The sequence below is a fragment of the Corapipo altera genome, unplaced genomic scaffold, assembly GCF_003945725.1.
Source record: "Corapipo altera isolate COAL_440 unplaced genomic scaffold, ASM394572v1 61411, whole genome shotgun sequence".
Classification (NCBI taxonomy): domain Eukaryota; kingdom Metazoa; phylum Chordata; class Aves; order Passeriformes; family Pipridae; genus Corapipo; species Corapipo altera.
The window spans coordinates 12,368,496-12,383,488 of record NW_020884875.1 but is presented as its reverse complement, the minus strand read 5'-3'; the positions used below and the strand labels follow the sequence as shown (position 1 = coordinate 12,383,488).

Genomic DNA, 14,993 nt, shown 5'->3' with positions numbered 1-14,993 from the left:
ACTATTAAATGTTTTGGTGGTTTACTATTAAATGTTTTGGTGGTTTATTTAGAAGTGAGATGCCATAATATTTTCCTTTCCATTTAAGAATGAGAACAACTGTTATTTGCCTTAGATACTGTAAACACTGCAGAGTAAAAAGGAAATGAAAGAAACTGAAAAATGTCAAGTAGCCATGAAACTGCAAACTACACATACTGAAAAAGCCATAAGAGTCAGAACAGTCAAGTCCAGTGTTACTACATTAGGACAGAAAGATGCAAACTGAACTAGTTCTTGTCAATTCAGCATAAACAGAAGAATTTGATTACCACTTCCTACTTGTAGACATACTTTTCTTCTGTTTATATAACATTCCAGAACACCCTCACTCTTTGAAAAACAAGAAGAAAAATAACTTTATTAAAATAATGAAAAAAGCACTCATTAACCCTACCCCTATATGAACTCTAAATACTGAAAAAAATGTGTACTAGAATTAACCAAGAAACCCCTCATATTCTATTCCTTTAAATGTAAAGGCAGAGATCTGGTACAATTTATTGATTTATTTAAATAACTACCAAATTCTTGCAAAGTATGGAAGCTCAAACTGTCCAAATAGAAATCAATATTAAAAGAAGCCTTATTTTTTGAAGTGGAAAATCTGCATAATTAATCAGACTTTTTCACAAAGGGAGGTCACTTTTGGAATGCTAGACCTTGTGCTCCTCAACACTCACTAATGATCTGGAAAGAGGGTTGAATGAGAGTACTTAATCTTACCTTACCACTAATAACAGACAAAAAGGAATGCAAACAGATACCTCATGACAGGGGCTGAGCACTAATGCAGGAAAAACTTCAGTGTTGAAAAATACAAGTTGATTTGGGGTTTTTTAAGTAGCAGAGAAAAACAATTTCAATTTAACACAGTGGCAAACTCTATTACCATTCAATAATTCCATATTATGAGTTGGTGATTCCATAAAATCACAGCTTAGAACTCAGCAACAGTTAAGGTGAACTTCACAAGAGGGAAAAAAACCCCAGCATGAAAATGGTTTGAAGTTGGGCTGAGCAGAGTTCAAGACAGGATTTGGTTTTTTTCCTCATTCATTCCTGCATGGTAGCATGCAACAACCCAGACTGCATTTTTGCTTATCTGACTTCAGGTTAAGTTCTGCCTTTCCCCAGCTGAATCATTCACCTAACCTAGTCTGAATTTTAGCCTAGGGCTATTGAGCTCCATGTCCCCACAAACCCATACCTGAAGACCACCAAGCCTGTAAAGCAGTTTTAGAAATGCCAGTGTTATGAATGTATAACCCAGCAACTTGTTCAATGTATCCTCATGAGATGTGTCTCTAAGGTACTGCACTAGGAACAAATTTCAGTAGTTTGTCTCAAGAACACTCCATTGTTCACTTTTTATTTTTTCACTAGATGCAGAAAAGCATCCTGATTTTGTAACTTATTTTTTTCTCTTTTAATGTTATCTCTGTATCAAAGTGAAGGCAAAATGCCAAGCTATACAAAAAGGGATGAATAATCTAATTGAGATGTTGGTTTTTTTTAGAGAACCACTATCAAAAGGCAGCACTTTAAACTTAAGAACATGTACTGCTTATTGCAAGGAAGGTCCAATAAGAGGTGAAACCTCCTTATTACATGGAGTACTTATATACACAACACTTTAAGAAGCTTAAGGTAAAAAGTCACATCTACTTAGACATCTATTTTAATTTGTATTCCTTTAACACCTGTACAACCCAGACTGAGAGATGCATTGTGCTAGCTACTGTAGTTAAATTCTACACCTTGGGACATTGCCTATCTTGTACCTGAAAACATAATGGATGTTTTGCATACTTTCTACCTGACCTAAAGGGCTTGAAGATCAGCTAGTTTTATAATGAAATTAACTGACAACATTGAAACACATAAGGAATAGATCAAGAAAGGTGAACCAAAATGCTGATGAAGAGTAGTGCCGTAAGAGACAAGGAGACAAAAACCAGTAATCAGACACTAAAAGCAGTCAAATGATGAAAGAGAGGAGTCTAAAACCAGAATGATAACCTAGGGGATTTGACTTTAAGACTAACAAGCTTAACATCTTGGACAGATAAGAAACAATTCAATAATCAGTGAGAAAGGATGAACAAAACAATGAAAAAAGTCACTCAAACATAATGCAAGCTTTTCTTGTTTCAAGCTAGAAAGCCTAGTTGTTAACCCCCAGTTCTCTAAAGTCTTATCTATGAAGAACAAGTAAACCAATTCCTTTGAACCATATTTAAACACACAGCTTCAATCTTGCAGCTTTTAGCTGTCATAAATACCTTCAGTACTTTAATGACTGTACAGGGAAGCTTACAACTCTGCAAGCACCATGTTTGATCTAACAAGGGAGTGAGAAAGAAAAGCAGAAAACAAAAACCAACATACCTTGTGTTGTTCTATTGCATCTACCCACTGTTGTCTGTGGTCTGGGTCCTGAGCTCGGAGGTACCAAACACTATCATTCACACTGATATCAAATCTGCATTCATCGAAGTCATGAGGCTGTGACAGAAAAGAGTGTAAGAGCAGACAAAATTAGCAACATGATCAATATTACCTCACAGATTATTTTGAAACTCAAACACTAATTAGAAAATCTAATCTGTGTTGTCTTGAATTCATCCTAGATTCTAAATTCCGTTTTAAGAAATAATGAATATACAAATAATGAACATACACTCTCATAATGAAAAATGCCAGTCTTCTGAAATAGAAAAGCTTGCTTAATATATCATTATTAAATAAATTTTTCATAAATAAATTCCACATAGAAATAAGTTTCATCTTTTCAAATGCTTCGAGTCCTTTAGCAAAATACCTCCTATACAGAAAAATACACACACACGTATATATACACACACACATATTTTAATTTAAGAGCAGGACAAAAAAAGCATAACATTATTGCTATCTGTATTAATTTTAGATGGAATACATACATCATAGCAAAAAGGTACCAGAATAGAACCATAAAAGTAGACTATAGCTAAACAGCAAGTCAGAGCAGGAACTTAAGGAAGCTGTGACATCCTCTGCCTCAACTGTTTTCACCAGGTATATTTCACAGATAAATGGGAGCCATGTGCAATCTTTTAAAAGTTCTCCACTCAACTGCATCTAACTTACAGTTCACGTGCCTTAAATACTAATAAGCTTTTACCAGCATTACAATGAAGCTGGTAAGAAAAGTACAGCAAAAGAATACAATGATCTAATCTGCCCTGTATCCTGATACTGTCAGTTCAAAGTTACTCCTTAGCAAACATTCAGCTGACCCCAGTAGTCCCCACACCCTTCACCCTTGAAAACTATTCTTAGAGAAACATAACACAGATATTGCTAAATACCTTTTTGAATTTGAATGCAAATTAAAAGTTACTGTAGGAGGCTAACAGGCTCCAGGATTAAGGCTAGGGACGCGATCTAAAGGACCACAAATATTGCTACCAGATGCTAAAGACAAGTCTACACATATAGGTAATATCCTTCACAACACATGAACCCCTCTGCCAATATGTTCATCTTCAGACTAAAGGGCTCACGAAACACTCCACAAAAGAAAACCTAAAAGCAAGTCTCATTTGTTGTGCACACCATTCCAGTGCTAGTGAGAATTTTTTTCAAAGAATTTGGAAATCAGAAGCTAAAGTATCTTTCTTCTTCCAAATATACTAAGGAAGGAGAAAAGCAGAACAGAATTCAAACTACGAAATTAAAAAATGAGGTAGAAAGTTTAACAAAGTACATTAAGCTTCACTTCGTTTCTCTTTTTAAAGGCTTCACATATTTGGTCGAGCACCTGAACCTAAATTCAATTTAAAGAAATTTAAACTTTCCATGGGAAAAATGTCCAGCAACTGAAAAAACTGACAATCAAGTCAAACAACTGCAGCTACTAATTACCTAATACCTGCCCATTTCAAGTTAATACAGTTCAAACAAGTTTCAAAACTGGCTCTATACACCACTTTGGTTTCACTGAATAGATAACACAGGCATGTGAGAAGGAACATGTGATGGTTTGACTCTGGCTCAGTGCCAGGTTCCACCAAAGCCTGTCTGTCCCCTCCTCAGCTGGACAGGGAAGAGAGGTCACTTGGTTTGTTCAGCGTGGAGGAGGCTGAGAGGAGACCCCAACGCAGTCTACAACTTCCTTATGAGGGGAAGCGGAAAGGGCAGGCACTGATCTCTTCACCCTCATGACCAGTGCTGGACTCGAGGCATGAGGCTGAGTCGAGATGGGGAGGTTTAGGTTGGATATTAGGAAAAAGTTTTTATTCAGAGGGTGGTTGGGTGGAACAGGCTCCCCAAGGAAATGGTCACAGCACCAAGCCTGACAGAGTTCAAGAAGTGTTTGGACAATGCTTTCAGGCACATGGTGTCACTCTTAGAGTGTCCTATGTAGGGCCAGGAGTTGGACTTGATGATCCTGATGGGTCCCTTCCAATTCAGCATATTCTATAAATCAAGTCTAGGGTTATATTCAGCTCACTGTACAGTTACCATGTTACAAAAAACCCAGTTGATCAGGTGGTCCTATTAGACCAACTTGCTTAAAGATAAATAGCCACCTACAGTGCTATGCTTTAAAAGGAAGTTAGGCAGGTGATACATGATTTGCTTTTGACAGATGCATGTTACCTATTTAACATCCCACAGTACTTATTAATTGCCTATTTTCCATATTTTTGGAAACTGAAATCAAACTCATTGCTGCTTCTTCTTTTCCTTTGGGTTTTTTTTTTTTGAAGACATGCTTCATTGTGGGAACCCTGTATTAACTGAACATGAAAGACAAATAAAAGACCTGAACCACATGTGACCTGTTCTTTTCTTAACACAGAGTAAACCAGGTTGTTGTTGATTATCCCTTTTCTCAATTAGTAAGAGTTCACATTTCATTTTCATTGATAACTTGGCAGACTTCTGTATGTATCCTTTTGGTATCATCTGTTACATTCCCTTCCCCACTGAGCTATAGACAAACTTTCTTGGTTTCCCTCCTGCTATAAATGCTTTTATTGTTGTCTGTAGCTGCATCTAGCAGAGACCACCAAGTGTCATTCACAGTTTCTCAGACCTGTCCGTTTTCCTTCTAACATCCTCCTCAGATGAGTCTGACCCTCTCCTTTACACCTGCTGGAAGTTTTTCCATTTCTCTTCACCTTCTTCCTGTAGACCTCAATTCACTACATTTTCATTTCATGCTGCTTTTTCCCACTCTGCAGCAGTTTCAAGCAGCATACATAAATAAATAGGGAGGGCACTGGGCAATAAAACCCAGACCAATAAGACACTGTGAATGGGAGAACCAGAAAACACTTATAGGATTTTCCAAGCTGCTTTTGGACAGACTTGTCTGTGGCAGAGGCAATCGCTGTGTGCACCAAGAGCTCCTTCTAGAGTCAGCATTAAAAAAACCCACAAAACCACCAAACCAAAAAAAACCCCCAAACCCAACCAAAACTCAGCTAAATCATAATTCTGTGCAAGAATATGCTGCAAGAAAGAGGACTCCAGCATCCCCAAACACCCTTTTTGTATGCCCTGTAATCTTTCTTCCAAGGCATCCATAGAGAATCCTGCAGAAACAAAGGCAATTGCAAGCATTCAAGTGTCCCAGATCCTTCTGTCCAAAACCAAAGGGTAGTAGCTCTTAAATTCTAAACCAGCAAGAACAGTTTACATGAAGAAACACTTACTTGGCTACAGTTACTGAGGAAGTCAGTAGCCAGCTCAAGACTCATGAGTCATAGCTGACTGCATTGCCAGAAAATCCTTCCTGCTATGCAGCTGTAAAGCCCGATGTATTCATGAAACAAACTTCAGAGCAGTATCTGCTTGAAAAACACTGGTTTGGGTGCTTAAGGCAAATCACACAGGAAAGTCTTAAGTGTTTTTATATACTTCATAACATGGAAGAGTACTCCATGGGAGGGAAAAAAAGAAACACACCTTGAATGAAGAAACTTTCACTTGCTCTCTCACTACTCCAAGTGGTATTAAAGGCATTTCTTGTTTTCCCTACAGAGGAAAGGCAGGGTGGTTCACAGCAGATACAACTCAAGCCTGCATATTACAATTATTAAAGTGGGTTTCTGCCATTATTCCCATTGCAGAACTAAAACTTACCTAAGCTAACATTATTTTAAATTTTTTTGTATTAAGAAAATACTGAGTATGGAACTAGGACACAAGACAAACAAGAGGCCTACAGAAAGTTAGAACTACCATTCTTTATTCTCTCTCAGATGTGAATGCCTAGCTAGATGATAGCCTCTGTTGAATTTATGCTAGTGATACAGTTCTCAATTACTAAAAAGCAGTATCATATGCTGCTATGAATATAATTGCAGTTTACAAATACACTAGTGTTATACATTGCAATAACATATATTAACTGAGTGAAGACAAGCATTGTACCTACCTAGTTCGGCAGTACATAGCTATTTATCCTTGAACTTTTGACATAGCAGCTTTTTGGAGGTTTTTATTTTTTTTTTGTGATGCCAACAATTAATTCTTTTCATATAGAAGAATAAAAAATTTAGTATAGCTGCACACTGATTTTGCCCACAGTTAAATGTGAAAACCTATTCAACTGCTGAATACAATTCCTGGATTTCTAAATTCCAGTCATATTTAAGCCAGATTCCATAAAACCCCTAATACTCATTCTCATTCATCCGGCTAGACCACCACATTATTTACTTTTCTGTGGACTGCATAATCACAGACATGAAATCTTGAAAGAGAACTACATTCATAAAAGAATAATTTTAAAATGAAGGCAAATATTAAGTACTACTTGTTTTATTCCCTTTAAAAAAAATATTGCAAAATTGTGAGAAATCATTACTTTGGAAAAGGTATTTTGTGAAGTAATACATTTTGGTTTACTGAATTTACTTTAAAAGTTTTACAAAACTCTCTTAAAGGAAAAAGCTCGAATGATCTGAACTCCTCTGACAAGGAATAATGATTGTTAGCTTTCAATCATTATCAAAGACTTTAGCAGTAGCTTTAAGCTAAAACATGAAACCTGATGTTTCTCCCTCCTTCTCTGAAAGCAACTCAAAACAAGTTGGCAGAAGTTCACATTCTTTTTTTCAGGTAGGCTTGAGGAAAGTGTCAGTCAAAAGTTACTTAACTGAAAATTGAGAAAACAAATTTAAGTTTTGGTAATCAAACTTCAGTTTTTCTTCAAAAAATGGCCTACACAGGGCCATTATGGCCTTATATCCAAATACCTGAAGCTATTAAAAATACTCAGTCTTTAAGAAACAAAAAATGCCTTATCTAAGTAAAAATGACTTAAGATTACTCTTCCTACATAAAACATAAAGTGTTTTTTATATTTCACTGATGCAAACGCCGTAGCCCAGGCTTACAGACTTATGGGTTTTTTCACTTGTAGCATGTGCACAGGGACAAACCACTCCCCAGTCACTTCTCTTCCAGCTAACAGACAAGTTGGTACATTCTGCCCTTCGTTTCTTCCGACAGGGAAGTACCGAAACACCACTTTGCAACTCTGATGTCTGTCTGCATGAACCTTCACATTAATAAGCCTGCAAAACTTTTAAACCAACTGCAGCTTAAATATGTCTTATGAAATTGGACATGAAAAGTTGTACCCTGGAAAGTGAGATGCAAGCCAAACTATCATAACCAATGTTTCCCAGTTCAAGAGAGCTGAACACACAATCTTTCCCATGTGAACAGTGACACTGTCCTATAATGCAAGGTACGGTTTATCTGCTGGTTAATTTCTCTGCTATTCCCATGGAATTCAGGAAAAATTGTCCCTTTTCCACCATTCTTCAACTTCCTGAAATCCTCCAGTTACAAGGTACCTGAATAAACTAGCACTTCCTTTAAAAAAAAAAAAAAAAAAAGAAAGATGTTCAAAGCAGTTACCACAAAAGCTACAGATCTGCTTATTTGTTCTCATAGGTCATTCAATGGGTTCTGGACCTGGATGTATTCACTAAAATGCCAAAAACACCTCTATCCTCTATAGTTTCCAACAGGAAATCCAAGAGATCATTCCTGGATAATACGGATAGGACAAGAAAGGATAGAGGGGCACAAGCAATTATTAGAATACAATAAATTGCATCTTTTACATTGTATTACTTTTGAAACAGACATAAGTTTGAAAGAGGACTGTATTCACACATAAGCAAGGGAACATCCTCACAACAGAAGGCAGCAAACTGGACAAAGGAAGAGATGTGCATGTGATAATTTTCAATGCAATGGACAAAACCAGTATCCTATGTTAAAAAGAGAGAAAGCATAACATCTTATATGATGAGCTTCAGAAATACAGTGCTGAGCACCTTAAAAGGTAGCTTACCTGATGCAACAGAAAAAGGGAAAGTAAAGAGGTAACAGGTAACAAGGTCAAATAAAGAAAAAAAATGTCTCCATGATTTTCAGTAAGGAGCATGTATCGAAATAAGAAAAACACTGCAGTTATTGAGAAGTGAGACTAACACCAAAGTGTGTACTTTGACTGTGGGAACAAATAAAAAAACCTCATATGAGTGCTTCTTATATGTACCTATGTTGAAGTGCTAACAAAAACAGAGATAAAAAGTTTAAGATTTGTGCTGTATGATTGAAAACATTAGTTTTAAAAGTACATATGAAAACTCTGTTTCAACTCCTATGAAAAACCAGTTTGGAATTGGCAAGGTCTGTGATTAGTTAACTGGAAAAAAGCATGAGGAAAATCTCAGCCAAGTTTTGAAAAGTACACATCTTAAAATAATTTTTGAGAGCATTTAATTCATGACAGATCCAAACTGTGAAGAAATTATGTCCCCTGACTAAAAAATGTAAAATGGCTGAAAACATGCTAACCTATAGAAAAAAAAGAACAGAAAGGAAGTGAAATGAAATACCACTGAGATGATTTAAAAGTTGTATTCTATATGATGAATAGTATGTAAATTATCAATGGAAAAATCCTTTAAGCTGAATCAAAGTATGTGTTTTACCAAATAATATTATGCTTGGTTAGAATTTTACCAGACAAGGCAGGTCTAAAAACCACTGGCTTTTGTGCAGTATTAAATACTAAGAACAAGTATTTCTCAAGTTATTTATTTCTCTATGAGTCACTGAAAAGCTCGTGGGTCAACATAAAGACAGGGAGATCACTCACTTCCTGCCAGCAGGGTCAAGCAGATTTGACTTGGTGAAAATTGATTTAATTTGTGACCAATTGGAGTTGGATGGTGAGAAATGAGACAAAACTAAAAATGCAGGCACAGGGGGATGGGGTATGAGGGCTGTGGTCAGTCAGTAATGCTAATTCTGCCACTCGTTCCTCACACTCTTCACCTGCTCCAGAAATGATTTTGTCCATCACTGCAGTTCTTCAGGGTAAATCTGTTCCAGCACGGGCTTTTCAGAGATTGCAGCCTGTGTCAGGATATATCCAGCTGCTATTGTTGGGTCCTATACAGGCTGCAGTGCAGTCATCTAGTTTGGTGCAGTTCTCAACACAGTCTACAGGGAAATGCCTGCACAGTGGTCTCCTCCACAGGCTGCAGGGGACCTCTGCTCTGTGGCTGGAATATCTCTTCCTGCTCTGAGCTGTTTCTCACACTTTTTCCTCACTCCTCTCTTTCTCACACATTTCTGAGTGGTGTTTTGGCCCTCTGACTATGTTTACCTTGAGGTGTCACCACAATGGCTGAGGGGCTCAGCTGTGCCCTGTGCCGGGTCCAGTGAAGCTGACTGGAACTGGCTATGTTCACTGCAGGACAACCTGGAGTCTCCTCACAGAGACTGCCTGGCAGCCCCCAACTTCACCGTGTTCACTTAGTGTAATCATAAAAGTTCATCAAGATCTTTTTATCTCTATGACTTCTTTTTGAAGACACTTGGCTTTAGAAGTATAACACTGAAGTTACAAAAGTAATTGATTTTGCAAGGGTTTTTCACTTTTTATATCAATATCTACCCCAGATCTAACTGCCAGGATGGAGCAACTTGGAGAAAGCATTATACTCCATTGTTTATATTTCATTAGAAATGTACTGAAACCCCCCAAAATGTTGCAAATTCTAATCCCCCTTATCTGTTGTATTTGCCCCCTGCTGCCCCAAGAAAAGTCAAGGGGAATTAGGTCTGCCAAAATTCACAACACAAAATTCTGGTTTCCCTTTCCAAGTTCCAAAAGCCAAGCAAAACCCAACAGAAACACTACACTACAGTGTCTTGATTTTCCTTGTTACTCTTAAGCAAGAAGAACCCACTTTTTAGTTACATTGGCTGGCTGTAATTTTTTTACAGGGTATAGGAAAACCTTATTGCGAACAAGCAAATAAACAGGACAACTCTATGCCTACCGAAACAGTGATGAGCCTTTCAGGGGCCAAATATAGGCTAATTGCTTATTGTTCATCACCACATTTAAAAGAACTTACACATGTAGGAAAAAAACTTCCTTAGAAATAGGCTTAAAAATATAAAGGTCTATTAAAAATTTTTACATTCCTTCCCACTAATATTTCACTTCAGGTCTTAAATTAGCATATTTGCTTTTCAAAATGATTTTCAACACTTATTATTCTTTTAAATAATAATCTTATCTTTCCAAACCTAACTAAAGTAACGGCCAGTGAAAGCAGCAGCATGATGAGCAGAATTTAAAATTAGTTTGGTAGCATGCTATGTAAACTTTAAAATTAGCTAGGTTTAATCCATTGTAAAGAAGTTCTCTCATTGGAGAATCGCCTTTTCAAGTCTGGATCAAGCATATATTATACATAGTACTTTAGCGGTGAAACCACATTTGAAATTTGAAACCCACAGTTCTCAAGCATAAACGTGGTCAGTCTGGTTTTCTGCACACCTGCTGAAGAGGTTCAGATACAGGAGTGATTGTATAGAAATCATTTTAAGATTTTTTGTGACGAATCTCGCAGTATAATATCTTACAGTACACGATTTTTTTAATTAATATTTCATTAAATTATTTCCCTGTTAATAAAATGGAATTACTATGCAGTATCAAGTCATGCTGTATTGGTTTATATGTAAACACACCTCTGACACATGCTTCAAATGCCTACTGAAAAAAAAATTACTTGTAATAGCAAGACCTAGAGTGTAACAGAAGTGCACTTGAAATGTCAGCTAAACTTTAGTCGAAGACATGGAATGGCACTGCGTTACTAGAAGAAAGAGGGCAAGACTGAAACAGTTGTAAGTCAGCATGTCCATGCAGCTGTCACCTTAATCCACTAGTGACTATGTACAAGATCCCTGGATTAGTGATTCAGTATTAACAGATTTAGATACACAGTGTGAGAAATGAGGATATAACTAATAGGCCTGTACTGTTTGACCAGTCTGAAGAATTCAAAACTTGAACTAATTCAAAACTGGCCTTTAGAGCTAAGTATCAGCTAATGAGTCCAGTATATGAAATACTGGAAATGGAAGCGTATATATTGTTGTCTTGGTGAGAACCAAATCAGAGAACTGAGTTCCCTGAAGAAAAACTCATATGATACTTCTCAGGTTTCCATTTGGAGGAAAATTTAATTGCATTTATCCAACACCTACATGCATCAGCTATGGAAAAAAACCCCACAAACAGAATGATATACCATGCAGAAAAACATCAGCCTGGAATTGTTTACCAATCACCAAATTAAACTGCTTAGGAATCCCACCATACACAGAAGGAAGACAGAGTTACCAACGAGGCAGGAAGCCAGGTAACTTTGTATCGACTTCAGAGAATGCAGAAACATTGTGTGTGCCACTTTTTTAAAAGGTTATTTTTATAATATTTTTATAACAGGAATCACCTACGCACTGTTGCACTCCTAAAATAACTATTTATGTATTGATCAGCTTCATTGTACCTTGCACGATGTACTGCTGCATGGCACAGAAGACCCAGTGGCACATACACCAGCAGCAACAGAACAATACAGATTTCACAAGAAAACCGTGAGCAAGTATCCAGAGAAGGTACTCAACCCTAGGAGAAAAACAATGCTTCACAGCACTACTATTTGCTGGTGGAGAGACTAGAGCATTCTGGACTTAGATTTACGGTGACGGGAATGGAAATTCCAATTCTAGGAAATCAGTGGAGCTGCAGCTAAAACAGAGGCCTGCTGTACCTGTGAAGGCAGCACACAACAAGTTAAGATTAGCTTCATTTGAATACAAACATAAGCAACTTAACATAGTACAACCGAATAAGCATTTCCATAAATGCAGTATTAACATTATTAGCAACAGGACTTACGCTAACTATGCAAGTCCAAGTCTTGACCTGTAAGGTTCATTATCAACATCTTATGAAACCTGGCTCTATGAACTAGACCTTGGTACCAGATGTCTCTTTATGATATAAAGTTTAAGCATGTGATATCAAAGACCTTAAAACTATGGACGTAGATGAAAAGCAGAGGCCTCCAGAACCATAAACAGCTCCTTAATGATCAGATACTGGTCAGCGAAAACACGCAACCCCCAGAGTCGGGAAGGCTCTTTTTGCTCTTGGTGGGAGCAGGTACTTCAGAGGAAAAGAAAAAAGCTAACAATTGAGCAACAGGGCAAAGAACCAAAAAGGCTGCAGTTTGGGATAGGAACTCCTCTCCAGCATGACACCACATGCAGTCCAGGGTCATGCGCCTCAATCATTTTATAAAAGATGGTTACAAAAAAATCCTAATTTTGGGGGGGGGAGGTGTTGGCAGAAGATGTCTACTTCAGTTCTGTCCCTGTCCTGTCACCTCCTCCCACCCCTTACTGAAGAGCTCTTAAATCAGGTTAGGTTGACCTCAGCAAACAGGACTATTGAGAACAAGGATATCAGGCTAGCTACATGATACTGGTACTACATGGTACTGCATAGCTACAGCTAATTTAGGATATGTCAGATATACAACTGACTGCTTGGAATACATAACAATAATGGTTAGTGTGTAAGAACTAATGTACAGCAATAATTAACAACATGTAAGAACTAATTAAAAGCACAAAGCATATTGCTAATGAATGTCAGCCTAAAAATGCCAGCCTTTCACTCTAAACTTAAAATTGACCTGAATTGTCAGTCTAAACTCTTTCATCACAGCTTCCTCTAATTACTTCATATATTTATATATTTTTGTACATATATATCTATGCATACAATTAGTTCTGAAAGAGCTTAAAAAGACAGCTTAGGAAAAGAGCATCATCCTTAAAAGGCAGCAACTTAAAAAGCTTTAGTAATATATCAGACACCAGTGACACTACAATCTGAGTTAAATGCCTGGAGACATGGGGTAGTACATTCTGTTCCAACTAGTCCTCTTAACTGAGGAAAGATGGACATCAATCGAGTGGAAAGACACACTAAACAGATTTCAGAAGTGGCTGAAGTTCGCCAGACTACTTGATCTAATTTGCATTGATCAGAATTCACCTGGAACAAGAGAAAAGCAGCAACTAAAGTTTATGCCCAAAGGAGAAAAAAGATGAATTAGGAGAAGGAGAAAACAACACTCAACTGATCATCTATGAAGAATTATTCTCCATGTATGGACAAAAATGAAAGGCTGGTAAGATAGTGACTTCAGAAAGCAACTAAAACATATGGCTGAGTGCAGCTGCATATTAGTAAATAAAGAAAAGTATTCTGACCTTTTAACTTAATCATTCTATGAATGCATATCCAAAAGTGAGGTCTAATATTGCACAAATCCTAAATAGAGGTGTTTGAAACATCATTAATGGCTATCACAAGACACATCAGATAACCAACAGTAAGTTGCCTAGGAGGACTACTGAGCAACACTACAATGCTGGAGGGGGTGACACATGAACCAACTGTATCCATGAACAAGAAATCAACTATTAATCAACTTATGAAGATGCACAGAAATTCAGATTGAGCAAGAGTAAGGATTGCAGATACAACAGAAAAAAACTGCTGAGTTTTAAAATTATAGTTAACATCTAATGCAAACACTGAATATTTAAGACTTGATGTAGCATCTGTGAGAAACGCTCCACAGCACGAACCTGACAATATAAACCACAGGGAGGAATTATGATCCTGAAGTGGATGTCAAGTAATGAACAGTGTTAGAATTTAACTATCTTAATAAAAAGTCATGTGGGGGAACAATATTCTCATTGATAATAAGAAGTTGACGGAAGTACTGGTGGATTACAGCCCTAATTTCAAGTGTGTGGTAACACATGATTATATTCAAGTACTAAAGACTAATTCTTCAGCAATATTAAGTAATCCTAAAATATTTGCTTAATACACATTACAGATTTTTTTTCTTACATCTTAATCATTATGGAATCTTCATCACAGTACACAGAACAGCCTCACCTAAGTTGATCTAGGTGTGTATTTTTCCATTTCTGACAATTTCTTCAATACACACTATCAATCGTCAATTCCTCCACCATGCCAAATAATTGGTTTTTGCTTGACAAGGATATTAGCACTTTACAGCACTTGGATATAAACCGGGCAATGTTCTCATATTTTCACATTAACCCATCAATGGCTGGTTCAGATAACTCACATGCATACACAAATTTGAACAGAGGATGTGAGTGCTAAAACTAATTGTCCAGGAGAATCCCACATTTCAAGCAACTTCTGCCTGCTGCACAAGCAGCAGCCCAGTATCATTATCTCCTGGGCATTACTTCCTTTTCTCTTCCTCACTCTCCTTTTGCTCTTTGGTATTTTCCTCTTCAGAAAAGAATCACCTCTGGCCTTTCACGTATGAGTAAGTACTCTTGGCCACATTTTACTCTATTTAGAATATCTGTTTCCCATTTAAGCAAGATCTTCCACCAGTCTGGATTTAGCTACTTGATTGAGGCACACACCAAAGCCTAAAAGTACTAATTCCCACGTCCTAAATAAACCCTTATCTAGTTAGGGCTTGTAT

The 14,993-nt window shown here is 37.2% G+C and overlaps 1 protein-coding gene across 2 annotated transcripts in view; it reads right to left on the bottom strand.

Annotated features, from left to right (window-relative positions):
• Positions 1-14,993, bottom strand: part of COL4A3BP (collagen type IV alpha 3 binding protein) — a 79,073-nt gene that overhangs the window by 54,354 nt on the left and 9,726 nt on the right. For both annotated transcript variants that reach the window (XM_027634649.1, XM_027634650.1), the window contains exon 3: positions 2,431-2,547. In XM_027634649.1, coding sequence (XP_027490450.1) covers positions 2,431-2,547 — 117 coding nt within the window. The remainder of the gene's footprint in view (positions 1-2,430; positions 2,548-14,993) is intronic.